At 33.6% G+C, this 16843-nt stretch overlaps 1 protein-coding gene, 1 long non-coding RNA gene and 1 pseudogene across 2 annotated transcripts; 1 reads left to right on the top strand and 2 right to left on the bottom strand.

Annotated features, from left to right (window-relative positions):
- On the top strand, positions 601-3864 carry LOC107615271 (annotated as a pseudogene).
- LOC107615269 (ATPase family AAA domain-containing protein 1-B-like) lies at positions 4837-6225 on the bottom strand. The gene is made up of 6 exons (XM_021111816.1): positions 6211-6225; positions 5811-5894; positions 5568-5726; positions 5241-5264; positions 5099-5158; positions 4837-4980 (listed from the first exon to the last, which is right to left on the bottom strand). Exons 1-6 carry the CDS (start codon positions 6223-6225, stop codon positions 4837-4839), a joined length of 486 nt encoding a protein of 161 aa, XP_020967475.1.
- LOC110267140 lies at positions 6515-8200 on the bottom strand. Its single transcript, XR_002354489.1, has 3 exons — positions 7674-8200; positions 7058-7472; positions 6515-6808 (listed from the first exon to the last, which is right to left on the bottom strand). It is a non-coding gene; the product is annotated as an uncharacterized LOC110267140 (long non-coding RNA).

Below are 16843 nucleotides of genomic sequence, written 5' to 3' on the forward strand. Positions count from 1 at the left end.
TCCTTACTCTATTCGATTAGACAAAAATATTCTTTTAAATCAATCAAATTTCAGAATTCAACTAATCCTAATTTTATATTTTCAAATAATTTAAACAACAAAACAAAAACATATCTGAGAAAAAAAAATCAAAATTGTTCTTTCATCGTTCTTCGTCTTCTCAAGCTCGATCTCTCTCATCTGTCTCACTGTGGCGTCGCAGTCAAGATCTCTCTCGTCTCCAGTCTCGTAATCAAGGTCATTGTCCTTCTTCTCGTCTCTGAGACTGGTCGTCATCATTGCTCTCTATCTCGTCATCATCTTGCACACAGTCGCGCTGCGCTCTTCGTCGCCGGCGGCGAAAGCAGCGGGTCCTGGGGCTCATCCTCTTCTTGCTTCGAGGGTCGCCGTCAGCTTCCTTCGCACAATCAGAAACTGCTTCATGATTTGGTGACTTCTAACAAATTCTCCTGTTCCTTTCATCTATAATATGACTGGGCTTACTACCATTGTGACAGGTACCCTCTCCCTATGCTGTTGTATTTAACTTTATCATTTTATCAAGTTAGCTTGCAGATTCCTAAATTAACTTTAATAACCTCCATTATCTTGTCAGACATGCATGGACTTGAGGTTTTATTTGCAAGCTTTTAACTTGAATTTCACAAATTTGATGTGATAAGTATAATATTCTTGGATCGTGCCATTGTTATTATATGATAACAGGAGCAAGCAGTGGAATTGGGGCTGAGACTACACGTGTTCTTGCTCTACGCGGTGTCCACGTGGTTATGGGGGTCGGAAACTTGGCTGCTGCTAAATATGTAAAAGAATCAATTCTTAAAGAGATTCCCTCTGCTAAAGTTGATGCCATGGAGTTGGATCTTAGTTCATTCGAGTTTGTCAAGAAATTCGCATCAGAGTTTAATTCCTCTGGTCTTCCTTTGAACATCCTCATGTAAGAAAAAAGGACATCCTCTCTTCTTCGAATGTATTTAGTATTTAGTATGTTCTCCATTTGGTCTCTCTTAATCCTGATCATTCAAGAATACGCAGTAGTAATGTCTTCTGGATTATTTTCCTTATGATTTTAAGAAACAATGCAGGAATTATGGCATGCCCCTTCATGCTATCGAAGGACAACATTGAGCTGTAATTTGCCACAAATCACTTAGGTATATGAAAAATTGGAACTGCTCTATTTTTTGTTTGAAAGCCCTAGGAAGTCTTCTGAATGAAATTCAATTGATGTCTCTGTGAGTTGGTGACATCACTTCAACGTTTCTCCAAAAATATAACTTTTTCGGCATGCTAATATTTTCGTAAGATGAAACTAATCCATTGTTTTTCATTCCACAAGTCACTTTCTGTTAACAAATCTTTTGTTGGATTCTATGAAAAAGACATTACGTGAAAGTAAGAAAGAAGGAAGAATTGTTAATCTCTCCTCAGAGTCTCACCGTTTTTCATATTCTGAAGGAATTTGTTTTGACAAAATTAATGACGAATCAAGGTAATATAGAACCTGAATTCAAATTATACCAAGTCATTTCTTATCTGTCTCTTTCTATGTTTTGTGAAAGAGGAATTTATTGAGAAGTATTATGCAGGAGACTTAATTTCATTGCCATATGCAATTTAACAATAATACCTTTTTATAAAATAGTAAATTTATATAATACTAAATATTGGTGGCATAAAGATAACAAATATAGTTTCCAATGAAGACATCATCATTGAAATATCCACCATATTTTCCATTCCAATGGTGCTAAAAACAGGACTTGCTGATAGGATTTTGATGCATGTGATATGCTTGCTTCTTTGTGTATGGTGAAGACAATAACTCACTTTAGATGTTTGTGGAATCAAACATGAGTACATGATTCCTACAGTTTGATCAACTTGATAGTTATGTTTATTTAATTGTTTCTGCCTTTTTCTATATAGTTACAGCAGCTGGCGTGCATATAGGCAGTCAAAGCTAGCCAACATGTTACATGCTAATGAACCCACAAGACGTCTCAAGGTGCAAATTTTTCCGCTTCTTATACGGTGGTGTAATTTATGTTGTTTGGTGAAAACAGTTAACAAAGTAATAATAATAATAATAATAATAATAATAATAATAATAATAATAATAATAATAATAATAATAATAATAATAATAATAATAATAATAACAAGAACAAGAACAAGAACAGTGCAACACTTTAGCTGACTACTGTTATCTCTAGTTTCCCTCAAAATATTTTGAGTAGTGTTGAACTGGTTGAGCTTTTCACCAGTGCCTGTTTAGTTTTCATTCAGTTTACTTCTTATTACATTGATTTTGTCTGTTCACCGTAGTATTTTTCAAAAGGATCATATATTAACTTTATTATTTTTATCACGAGCTCTGAGGCTATGACTCATTGTTACTCATTTATCTTCTTTGTATGTACAAAAAGTTGCTTTACTTGCTTCATATATATATAATGAAAATTGAGTATTCTCATCAAAACTTATCATATATTTCGAGGAGATTATTGTTGCCTGGTTCTAATGAAAATCATGCTCGGTTTTTTTTATTAAAATGCCTCAAACTTTACATCTTTTCTGGAGTCTATTCTTGTAACTGCTAGCAAGCACAATCACATAATCATTTTTATTTGCTTTCTTTCTCATTTTTTCTTTACTTCTCATTTTAGGACCTTTCTTTCTCTGTAATGTGACTCCAATGGTGCTATTCTTTTGCCATGTTAACTATCTGCAATAATCTATAATATTCCTTGTTGCTTCGTTGTCAGGAAGATAGGGCTAACATTACTGCAAATTCTCTTCATCCGGGAGCCATTACCACCAATCTCTTCTACCATAGGGTGTAGTAAATGGTACCTACGGCCTCACTATGCACCATTATGTAGAGGATATCATCTTTATTTATTCTTCATTTATTTCCTTTGACTTGTATTATAAAAATTTTAGGTCATTGCAGTGAAATGCATTAGGCTCCAATTCTTATACTTCACTTTAGTATCTATATCATATAGAAATTATTTGTGTTTTCAGCCTGCAGATAATGACAGTAGCTGAGTTATTTGGGTGCATTTTTTTTATTTATGCAGGTCTTGTTAATGCGTTCAGAAAAATTGTGTTTAAAAATGTCCCACAGGTAAGTTAATTAGATCAACAGACACATGAATATAAATGTGTGGAATATCATGTTTAATATGGGATGTAATAATTTACATGCTAGGACTGGGATTATTTCTGTTGTACTACTAATCTTCACATAGGAAGATATATCAAATGCATTTCTTTACTTCTTTGCCATCTCCATACTTTTTGTTAACTTATTAAATTATAATAAGGCCTAGTCCAAAAACTAACACATTGATTATTCAATGCTTTATATTGCATATGAGTAATAAGATTGCAGGATGAATGGATTGTATTTATATTCATTCTGACCTATAAGACTAATATTATTATCGCTTCCTAAGTAATAATAATCTATCAAAGACCTTTCTATACTTAGTTGGTAATATAGACAACGGTCAACTATCATTTGTGCAGGCAGGTTATGGAATCAGTAGCCTTCTGGTAGACACGGTAGCTGGGTGATGGTATATGTATGGAGTTAGTAGTCCTTTGGTAGTAATCATGGGAATTGGAATGTGTTGGCTCCCAACTTCTCCTAGATGGCTACTTTTATGTGCTTTACAGGAAAAAGGGGATGGAGAGAAGTTGAAAAGCACCGCAATTCATTGTCTGTGCCGTCTTCGAGGTCAAGCTATTGATGAATTAGCTCATCGGCAAGTGGATGAAATTTTGGCTGAGCTTGCTTATGTGGGTGAAGAAAAAGAGGTTACTTTTGGAGAAATGGAATTTGAAAATGCTTGAATGCCCTTACCATTGTTACAGGATTGGTCTTGTTTCAACAGGAAACTTTTTGTGAGAGTTTTTTATGAGAGTGGGATAGACTAAAGAGAAGCAAAAATCAAGGCAGCCAAACACTATCTCTGTCTCACCAAACCATGTAATATTTACTGTTTAAGCTTTGGAATATTCTTTAAAGTTATACAAAAAATTTATTGTCTAAAAAGGTCTCTTTTCTCATGATGAAAAAGAAAATATTTCCAAGGAGTTATATTAAAATGGTTAATAAATTTAAAATTATAATCAAAGCAATTCCCCCAAAACTAAATTATAATTCGATCATCTAAATTATCGTCTATTTTTTTTCTTTTTCTGTTTTTCTCTTAAAAGGAAAAGCAACACAAGAAAAGGACCTAATTCTCAAAGCTAATATATGCTAGATTCTAAAATGTTCTTCTATCAAATTATGAATTTGTTTTCTTTTTTCCCTATACCAGCACAACTACAGGATGGTATTACTGTAAGTTATGTTCCTTTACTTAGTATAGAGTGGTGTAGATATTATGCGTTGAAATACCAAATCAGAGAACAAGATGAACCACCATGAATGTTATTCAATGAGAATAATTGATTTTGACTGTGTGGCAAATGCATAACTCAACTATTTAAAGTGTTATTACAAGTTCATAAAACTTCCAACTCCTGTTTTGATCTAAGAAACTCAAATGAGAATCACAAGCAACTGTAACCTAATCTATTCCTTATTCAAGTGAAGGAATGCCCTTTAAATATGCCTCATGCAAATTTCCCTCTAAATGTAAACATCAACTCAAACCAAGGCAAAAACAAAAGTTAAACAACTAATACATCTTAGATAAGTGATTGGGCAACTTTTGCCTAGAAAGGGTGAGGATAGAGGGTCTCTTCCTGTTAAGCACGGCAACTTTGTATGATCCAAAAGTTTCGTTACCATCAGCATGATGAAGCATCAAAATATTAGGCATCGCCCGGAAGCTTGATTGCTGCTTGATATACCTGTTGATGAACATGTTTAAAGTCTTCTATGTTTAGTGATCTGATATCGGAACTTCCACTTAATGCCGGAGCAGGTTTACCCTCTGCTAGAGTAGCAGCATGTTCCTGTCATGAATGAATCCCAAATATTAAATAAAAGTAACATCAATTCCAGTAACTTCATAGCCAACAACAATGACATCATCACTAGCATACTGCTAGAAACTGTTCGGAAGGGTTGTACCTTTTTCTCCTTTTCTAATATCTCTTTAATTGGACGGTTCGCAGCAGTTACACACAAATTCTGCAATGCAAGCACAGGCATGAAGGCACCCCAGTTATTAACAGCAGTGTCACCAATACAAGCAAAAAACAATGATCCTAACCTTAAGATCAGTTCCAGAATACCCCTAGGTCATATTTATGATTGCATCAAAATCAATATCAGAAGACAAGTCCTATTTTGCCAATAAAACTTTCAATATCTTTGCTCTATTAGCAGCATCTGGTAGATTTACCATTAATCTGCACAAAACCAGAAATAACAAAAGTTTTAACATCTCTAAAAGCCCTCCTAACCACCCAAATACTCAAATAAAGATGATAAAAACAACAATAATAAAGGAAAGGGAATGGAAGAAAAAGGAGAAAAAAGGAAATTCAAGTGCAGTTGAACGTGGCATTCATCTTCGTGGCAGCCTCCTTATGACAACCTCATCAAGGTCAAAAGGCCTATTAGTGGCTGCAAGCACAAGAACTCGCTCGGTATCCTTTGTACGTAAGCCATCCCAGTTCACCATGAATTCATTTTTCATTTTTCGCATGGCCTCATGCTCCCCAGTATTTTCCCTTCGGCCCAACATGTTATCAACCTATGCACAAAACCATATCGGATCACCTTTTTTCCCCAACTAATAAATCAATAAAAATAGAATTATTTTATAAAGGAGACTTACCTCATCAACAAATATAACACTAGGTGTAATTTTACTTGCCAGGGAGAAAACAACTTTTACATATTTCTCACCCTCACCAAACCACTGAAGAAATTAAGGGGAATACCACTTGTTAACATGCAAGTTTTGAAGGTACCAAGTTTTCCAAAGCGACTGATAATTTGGGAAGGAAGGGAGTAAATTCTAACACAAACAAGCTACATCCTTGCCAAAATTAAGAAATCACAAGAATCAAGTCAGCATATTCTTCCCGCCACCCCCTTCTCTCCTCTTTTCCTATCTTCTTGCCACTCAACTTCATTCACATGAACTGAACCATCTATTGGCTTCTAACATTCAGGGTAACCCCTTAACCTGTGCTCTTTAGGATCCCAACCAGCCCCTTGGCAATTGAAAGTACCAATAACTCTTCCATACTATTGCATAAATATTAAAATTTATATCATAAGGCCACAATTCACATGCAGTTATTTTTATATAAAGTTGATATTTGTAAATTGTAGATAATAATTTAGTCAAACATGTTAAATCATCTGACAGTTCTTAACATAAAGATAAATGTACATGAGTTTCGAAGGAATCAGAAAGAGATAATAACATAGATAGTTAGGTACCTTGTTTAAGTTCCAAAATTTGAGGACAGTTTTGTCGTCGTACCGAAGCAAACACCTTAAGACATCAACATCAACATCACTCAAAATGGAAATTTTATTTTTTTATCCTTCATACCATAATTATAAAAGGAAATTTCTTACACCAATATTAAGACCATAATTCATTTTCAACAACGATAAGAATAGAAGCTTTCAAATTAAATAAGGGTACAAAATCAAAACTAGAGAGGCACCTGCATTGACAAATCCTTTGATATAATTCAAGATGAACTTGATTGGAAAATAGTAGATATAATTCACTTTAGGCACAGATAGTTGCCTTTGTCCAAGGTATATTCTTTTCTCTGAAAGCTGAACCTTGACATAGTTGGAAAGGAAAGATGTCTGCAGATTGAAAAAATGTTGCTATTTTAAGGAAAGAAACAACATATTAAAGGCTTATCAGGTAAGAACTTTAGAGAATGTGTCATCAAATATTAGTAATAAAAGTTCTGATGACGAGGTATATCAAAGCCATAGCCCACAAAACTAGACAACATATAGGTTATTCTTTATCAATAACTGCAGATCAAAACAATTGAAAACTTATAACTTACAAGAATGGAAACTAAGTTGACATTGGTTCGTACTCACCATGGCCTGCATATTTTTGCTTTCCCTCTGTAATGAATCTGAATCTGTCTCATCATCCTTTCAAAATATCACTCTATGCTGTGGCAACATGAAAAATGGTTTCAATAACCTGATTTCTGAGGACAAGCTGAAACAACATGAAAAGTGACATAAAGGAGAGCTTCAATAGGTATAATTCTGAATTCTCCATAAAAAACAAATGCGCACATTTCATATGCACACGATCCTTTCTGCATTTGTGACACCCCCAGAAGAACGATTAGTATCTGCCCTAAATATATATACACCCTAAAATGAGAAGCTTTAGCTGCCATATATTTGAGAAAGATATATCTCATCTATCCAAATCTCCCCAATTCCCTTCAATCTCCCGGACCTGGTACATGTTATATAGAACGATGCTATGAGTTGCTTCCTACACACACAAACAACAAAAATAATAATAATAACGATAAATAAGCGACTAAAAAACCAATGAAAAAACTAAAAGCTCTATTGATAGATATAACCATAAAAACAAAAAATAGTGTTCTTAGTTACCTAGAGATAGAATTTTAAATACATTGCGAAATTCTTATTTAATGCTATGCATCCTATGGTTGAAAGAAAAAATGACACGCACCTTCTTTTGACTAAGTACAAAATCAACATCCTAGTAACACCACAATCTGCCACGCTTACTAGCATCACTTGGAGATTCTTGAATTACAATTTGTTTGCCCATTTCTTCAAGAAAATCATGCATCCCCAGAGTAACCTCCCCAAATGTCTCCTACTCTAGTGTCACCAATGATCTATTAATCAATATATCAATACCAATTTCAGCATCATGACCACATCCTTTTAATATATTTGTTACATAATCTTTTCCACGTCCATTAAAGAAACGAGCAATATCCAGAAAAATATTCTTTTCCATTGAATCTAAACCATCATAGCTTATTTTTAATACATCAATAATTTCAGAATGTGAAGACTTCTTTATTTTTTCAATAGCACTATGCCATACCACAATAGGTCTACTATAAAGATAGGAACCCAATACTTTAAGTGCCAATGGAAGACCACCACTATAATTCACCACTTTTTTTGACAAATCCAAAAACCCTTCTGAAGGTTTTTGCCATTTAAAATCTTTCGAAAAATAGAATCAGAATCATTTCATTTGATGCTAAATCTTTGAAAAGTAGAATTAGAAGCACACCGGAGAATCAAATGAGAGGGGGAAAGAGAATCACCTGGGAATCGTTGGGGCAGAAGGCGAAGCATCGATGCACAAGCGAAGAAGAGTAGGACCTACAGGAAGCATTGAATTGATCAATGACTAAGTCGAGATCAGGGGAGGAAAGGCAATGGCAGAATCCGACGAGGAAGGGAGAGGCTGCTACTGTCTGGTAGAGATTAGGGGTGGGGTTGCTCTTTATCAGTAGATTGGTATACAAAGAAGAAGAACAATTTTAGATATATTTTTCTTTTTGGTATGAAGGGGTAGGAGATATTAGATTAGGGTTCATGATAAACAAAGCAATTTTTTAGTGTACATGAATAATGAAATGTATTTTGGTTTTGATTTTTAAATTGATTCAGATTTCAAATTATAAAACTAAAGTTAATTAAATTTTGATTAAATTAAAGAATTAGGGTTGTTTTTGTCCAATACAAACAAAGGATATTTAAGTCTTTTTGTAAAAATTAAATAAAATTTATTTTTATTTTTATTAAAGTATAAGGGTGATTTAGTAAAATCATTGATATGATATGTATTTAAAAAAAGAAAAATTAATTATTGATGTGAAAAGCATCCACATGTCGTGTTTTAATTTGTTCATATTTTTATTGTACTGGTACGTATAAATTTATCGTCGTACCGAAACAAACACCTTTATACGAAAGGACATGTTGTGACTTTCCCAACTAATTTCAGCCATTGGATGCATGAAAAACACATGTCAAGCCAAAACACAAAATATACCCCCGGCATATTTAGCCACATGTCGAGTACTGATGAAATTTGCCCCCGTCAAATTTAAAAAATGTCATAATCTTTTCCCTATTTTAATATATCACCTTCAAATGTTGCCAAGATATCTGATCTTTCTGAAAACTGGACACAAAAAGATAATTTTGCAAATCTTTCTGCTAGTGCTATGATTAACATCACTCATGATAATCTCTGATGAAAAAGATGAACCATCCTCTTGAGCCATGTACTATCATCAAGTGTCTTTTCAATTAAAGCAATCCAATTCTTGGTTTAAATTTGATAATCTTTCTTGTCATAGGTATCGAAAATGCTTAAATGATTTTGGAGCACGGATTAATATTCGAATAATTCTACTACATCAACACCATTTATAATAACCATATTTATACAACTAATTAATAACAACCATATTTTTATACGTTAAGAGTGTTTAATATATGAATAGTATTTTTCATATTCGAATGTCTAAACTAGACATTACCATCCAACAAGTTCTTTTCGAATTTGTCACATAAATGATAGGAAATAATAGAAAATGGAACAATAACCTAAGTGAGTATGAAATGTTGCAGATGATCAATAGCAACTCTGCTGAATTCTTAGGAACACTTCACTGAGAATTCTTTGGCGACAACACTGTTGCATCTGAGAGCTTTGAATCACTTCTTTTACTGGAAGTGAGGGATTTTGGGTTATGAGATGACAGATGTTGGTGATGGCAGAGAATTTCTGCTGGTGATAAAATGAATAGGGGTTGATAAGAGGTTATTATTTGGCTAGAGCTCGAGAATCTTCAGACACATGGGTAAATTTTACAAGGTTTTCAATTTTTTCAGAGAGGAATCTTCTTATAGATGATGGGAGACGATATATGGCTAAAGCTGTGTTAGTAGTGAATTGATTATACTAATGTTGATGAACTGTCCATAGTTAAGAGATTTTTCTCACTCACTTTCATCAATTGTACATCTTTCATTGTACATATCAACTGGATCTGATATCATTGGGAAAAAATCTCCAATACTTTAGAATAACTATCTATGAAACACATAATAAGTCTTTCTCAAAAAACACTACCAGAAAGGTCAAACAAAACGCAAATAAAAGAGTTCGAACTTGCATTTATTTCATAATAATCAACTCCCTTTTTCATTTGAGAAATTTTCAAGGATCTAGTCGATTTCATTTTCTAACAAGTAGCATCCTCATAAGAGGCAATCTTGGAGCATATTTATGAAACTCAAATAATGAAGACCATAGAAAGAATAAGACTTTCTAGGAAGGAGAGGATTTTAGAACAGAGTCATGATCAATATATTACAAATGGGTATTATTTTGAAGTTGCTTCAAGTTATTAGTTGAAAGTCCTTTAACGATATCGAATTCAAGTTGTTTTAAGCTATATATTTTTGCAAGCAATTACATGACACGATCACGATTTACTCTTAATAAAAGCGACCAACATTGTCTCGTGTGACTTGTCCCACTAAAACAAAAAATGTGAACAATAAATCAAGTCTTACATGTTAGGAATTCAATATAAAAAATAGGAGTTGGTTTGAATTATATTTGTTAATTAATAGTCACAAGCATATTGGTCTATACACTCTGTGTATCTTTGAATTTTATTGTGGGTATGATTCAAGGTTGACATCGCAGGTGAATACCGAATACGGACCTAGCTTGAAACTTGGAATAGCAGTTTCAAAATTTCATAAATGAAAACGTCATTTTATATGCCACACTTGAACCAAATAAATTCCATGCCATCTAAATCCTGTCAAAAATGATAAGATTTTAAATTGTTAATATAAGTGCATAACATGGGAATGTATGTATTTGGTGAATCGATTTGTTTGTCAAGTTAATTTTCTTCTTCAACAACGAAATATTCTTCTACTAGATGCTATTGACTACATGAATAAAAAATTATTTTTATTGTGTATTATACCTACAATAAGTCCATTTATATCTAGATTTTTTAGAACACCTCATTTCAGAGTCTTTGAGGTATTTTCTAATATTAATCACTAGAATATCTTCCTTCTTATCTATCTACTTGGATGAATATTTTGATGGTATTTTTCCTACATTATAAAACTATTTAAGATGAGATTATGCTATCTTTTTAATAATAGGTGACACTCAGATTTTCTTTCTCAACTTTCGATTCCTTATTTTGTCCGTTGGTGTATGACTAATTGATAGGAATAAAACACACAATTTCCTACTTGCAAGAATAAGAAGAGCAAAAATACCCACTCACAACAAGTAATAGCAGCACCACAATAATACTCAATAGTAGCGGAAAAATTACATAAATCAAAAATTAAAAGTAAGCTAACACATTCAGATTTTTAACGTGGAAAACCTTCTCAATGTGAGAAGTAAAAATCACGAGTCACCAAGATCAAGAAATAGCTTCACTATGATGAAAATAAGGTACAAGAGAGTCACAAATTACTGCACAAAACGTGCATACAACAATCCAAACAACCAAAGCATCAAAGTTTACAAAATAAGAACAAGAAGATGAAAATACCACAAAAATAGAGCCGTTATGCGTTGCCAATATCTCCAGCTGCAGAGGTCAAATTGAAGATCCGAACAGTGAAAATGAAGAACCAGGTGTCCTGAACACACTGTCCTAATTTGAGCTCGATCTAAGAGTTAACGAATCCACAACGACCAATTTACAGAGACAACTTTGTATATGCGTAAAAATAACTTTCTCTCTTTTCTTCTCTCTAGTGTTTGGTGTTCTTCTTGCAAATGAGACCTCTCTCGCTCAACCCTATTTCACCTTAGCCACTTTAACTATTCATGAGTTTGAATACCAATATTTGGACTTTTTCTCTACATAGAAAGGGAGCCAAAAACCCAACAAATCTCCCCCTCACGACTATGTAGAGGTAACCACCCATCCAGCGATTAAGTAACAAACTTCAAACTTCCATCTTAGTAATGCCTTGGTCATCATATCAGAACCATTCTCATTAGTGTGAACCTTTTCAAGTCCCAACAACTCAGCATCCAAAACATCACATATCCAATGATACATATTTTACATCAATATGTTTGGATTGAGAATGAAAAGTAGAATTTTTACCAAGATGTATAGCACTTTGACTATTGCAAAACAACACATACCTCTCTTGAGTAAACCTGAGTTCCTTCAAGAATTTCTTCATCCAAAGAATTTTCTTGCACGCTTTGGTAATGACAGTAAACTCAGTCTCAGTAATAGACAAAGCAACACATTTTTTTAATCTAGATTGCCAAGACACTACTCCACCGAAAAGTTTATAAATAAGCCTGAAATAGACATTCTAGAATCAATATCTCCTGCCATATCTGAGTCAGTGTAACCAACTAGAATAGGCTTCTCACTTCCATAATACAAACTCATGCTAGAAGTACCACGAAGATATCTCATTATCCATTTTACAGCATTTTAATGCTTTCTTTCTGGGTATGAAACAAAACGGCTAACAAAATCAATAACATGAACTATATCCGGTCTTGTGCACACCATAGCATACATTAAACTACCCACGGCTGATGCATTTGGAACTTTTTTCATGTATTTCTTCTCTTTATCACTTGATGAACTATGCTTGCAACTCAATTTGAAATGTGAAGCAAGAGGAGTACTAATGGCCTCTTTCTCCATTTGGAACCTGTATAACATTGTCTCTATATATTTCTCCTGTGACAACCAAAATTTTTTCTCATTTCTGTCATGCTTGATTCTTATACCAAGAATCTCCTTTGATGGCCCAAGGTCCTTCATTGCAAATGACATTGCAAGTTGCTTCTTTAAAATATCAATCCTAGAAGCATTTTAACCAACAATAAGCATGTCATCAACATATATAAAAAAGATAATAAAATCATTAATAGAAATCTGTTTAACAAATACACAATGATCAGAAATAGTCTTCTTGTAGCCTTGTTCTGTCATAACAGACTTGAACTTTTTGTACCATTGTCTCGGAGCTTGCTTTAAGCCATATAAGCTCTTCTCAGTTTGCAAATATGATACTATTTGACTTTTACTATGAAGCCTTCATGTTGTTCCATGTAAATTTCATTCTTAAGATTACCATGAAGGAAAGCAGTTTTCACATCCATCTGCTCTATCTCTAAATCAAGACTTGCAGCTAAACTCAAAACAGTCCTAATAGAAGATCTTCTCACAATGGTGAAAAGATTTTATTACAGTCAACTCCTTTTTTCTGCCTATATTCCTTGACCACCAATCTAGCCTTGTACCTTGGACACTGAGAATTGTCTTCATGCTTCAACCTATAAACTCACCTATTTTGCAAAGCTTTCTTCTCTTTTAGTGACTTCACAAGTTTAAATGTTTGATTATCATGTAAGAATTTCATTTCATCTTGCATTGAATCAAACCATTTCTTATTGTCATCATCTTCCATAGCTGCCTCATAAAATTCAGGTTCTCCCCCATCAGTCAATGTCACATACCCATGAGTAAATATCAAATACTCATTAGAAGGATACCTCATTGAAGGTCTTCACTCTCTGGTAGACCTCCTAGGATGGAAACCTGGTGGATCTTTAGGTAGCTCAGGTTGACTATCAATATCATCATCAACTGGAGCATCAGTTGGATCTCCCATCTCTTGGTCATTAGGAACCAAATGCTCTTTTTGCTGCATATGCTCCTGATCTTGATTCTCTACTAGTTCTGGTGAAGGAGGCGGCTGAACTGGATCTAAATCAGTTAAGTTAATTCTCTCTTGTGATTGACTCGTTTCTGCCTTATCAATGTCTTTAATGGTCTGGTCTTTAATAAACTCCACATCACGGCTTCTTACAAGCTTCTTTTCAGCTGGATCATAAAGCCTGTAACCAAAATCATCTTGACCATACCCAATAAAAATGCACTGCCTTGTCTTCACATCCAACTTGGAGCTCTCATCCTTTGGAACATGAACAAATGGTTTGCATCTAAAGACTCTCAAGTGACCATACGAGATAACTTTGCTGGATCAAACATAATTTATAACATCATTGTCCACAGCAATTGTAGGACTCAGATTAACCACATGAGCCGCTGTAAGTAGCCCTTCACCCCAAAAGACTTTAGGTAGCTTAGATTCAGTAAGCATACACCTAACTCTTTCAATCAGAGTTTTATTAATCATTTTTACCAAACCATTCAACTGGGGTGTTTTAGGAGGTGTCCTTTCATACCTAATGCCTTGCTGCTTACAATACTCATCAAATGGTCCACGATATTCACCACCATTATCAATATTTTTTACCTGTTTGCCTCTCAACCAAAGCTTAGAATTGTTTGAACTTTTCCAAAACTTGGTTCTTTATTTTTAAAGCATAAGTCCAAAGATTTCTTGAATAATCATCAATAAAAGTAATGAAGTAAACAGCTCCACTAAAAGACTATACCTTCAAAGGACCACAAATATCAGAATGCACCAATTTCAAGAAGTCTAATTTTCTTGAAGGTTGATGCTTCTTGAATGATAATCTTCTTATTTTCCAGCCATGCAACGAGAACATTTCTCTAACTTTGTATTCTTCAAACCAGAAAGAATATCCTTTTGAGACAAACAATTAAGTCCTTTTTCACTAATATGACTAAGTCTTCTGTGTCATAAGTTACAAACTTCTTTACTTTCAACCGCATTCATACTACCTTTTGCAATTATGGCATGCATCACATAAAAATTTGAAGTACCTTTTTCTTGAGCCACCACTAAGTTTCCTTTAGTAAGCTTCCATTGTCTAAAGCCAAAAGTGCTTACAAAGCCTTCATTAGCAAGCCTTTTAACTGAAACCAAATTCAAGTGAACATCTGGAGCAAGTCTAACATCTTTGAGTAGCAACTTCATTCCTATATTAGTCTCAAAACAAACATCTCCTATACTAATCACCTTGGCTAAGCCATCATTATCCATTTTAAGTACTCCAAAATTACCTAGAGTATAAGAAGTGAAGAACTCCTTCTTTGGTGTAACATGTATTGAGGCGCTACTATCAATTACCCAGCTGAACTCATTATCAAAAACAAGATTGACCTTATACTCATAATCAATAACATCAACAGTAAGAAGATCATCTGAAATAGTAGATACACGATCATTACCATCATCATCCTTCTTTTCTTGCTTACCTTTGTTCTCCTTTTTCAAAGAAAGTAATATTTTTGGACATGACATATTTTATGACAGTAATGACACTCAACATTCTTGTATCTTGACTTAGATTTACTCCTGTTTTTACCTCTACCCTTTTGACTTCTACTTTAATATCTCTCCCTTTTTTCAGTGACTAACATTTTAGACTGTGATGAAGAACTCTCTATCTTCCTTCTCATCTCTTCATTTAAAATTCTACTTTTAACAAGTTGCATGCTCACATTATCATTCGGAGCAGAATTAGTAAGAGAGATACAAAATATCCCCAAGAATCCAGTAGAGTATTTAGCAACCACAATACTTGAATCTCATCTTCAAACTTGATTCCCATGCATGACAATTGATCCAGAACCCCATGAAATTCATTCAAGTGATCTAATACTTGTGATCCCTACTTGTATCTCAAATTCATCAACATATTCAACAAGTACAATTCATTATTGCTAGATTTGGAAGCATACAAATATTCAATTTAATTCCACAAAGTCCTAGCATAAGTTTCATTAGCAATGTGATTATAAACATTATCATCCCCACATTGCCTAATAAAACTACAAACTTGTTGGTGTTCAAACTCTCATTCTTCATCTGTTTTAGATTATAGTTTCTGTGTAGAAACTACAGGTAAATGTAGATTTTTTACAAACAAAATCTTTCATTTTGCCCTTCCATAGATGGTAATTAGTGTCATTTAAACTTATCATCCTAGTATAATTATATGCCTCCATCTTTCAAGCAAGTTATAACCAAATGTCAAAAACTGAGCTCTGATACCAAATGATAGGAATAAAATACACAATTCTCTACTTGCAAGAATAAGAGAAGCAATAATACCCACTCACAACAAGTAATAATAGTAACACAATAATACCCAATAGTAGTGAAAAATCACATAACTAGAAATTAGAGGCAAGCTAACACACCAAGATTTTTAACATAGAAAATCTCCTCAATGTGAGAAGTAAAAACCATGAGTTACCAAGACCAGAAAATAGCTTCACTATGATGAAAAATAGAGTACAAGAGAGTCACAAATTACTGCACAAAACCTGCATACAACAAGCTAAACAACCCAAGCATCAACGCTTACAAAACAAGAATAAGAAGAGAGCTGCTATGTGTGGCCAATATCTCCAGCTACAGACGTTGAATTAAAGATCCAAACGGTGAAAACGAAGAACCAGGTGTACAGAACACACTATCCAAATTTGAGTTTGATCCAACGATTAACGAATCCACAACAACTAATTTACAAAGACAGCTTTGTATATATGCGAAAATAACTTTCTCTCTTCTCTTCTCTCTAGTGTTTGGTGTTCTTCTTGCAAATGAGATTTCTCTCGCTCAACCCTAACTCACCTCAGCCACTTTAACTTTTCATGGGCCTAAATACCAACATTTGGACTTTTTCTCCATATAAGAATGGATCCTAAATGTAAGACCACTAAATTTTTAAAAGTTATTAATAAATTATTTATGATGTATTATATTTATTTAAGACTATATTTTAGAGATTTTTATATATAAGTTGAGTAAATTCTTATTTATTATTTAGAGTCCTTATAAATGAAAAATAATGAGTATCTTATATTCCTTAATTTTAATATATAGATT

The sequence above is a fragment of the Arachis ipaensis genome, chromosome B09, assembly GCF_000816755.2.
Source record: "Arachis ipaensis cultivar K30076 chromosome B09, Araip1.1, whole genome shotgun sequence".
NCBI lineage: Eukaryota > Viridiplantae > Streptophyta > Magnoliopsida > Fabales > Fabaceae > Arachis > Arachis ipaensis.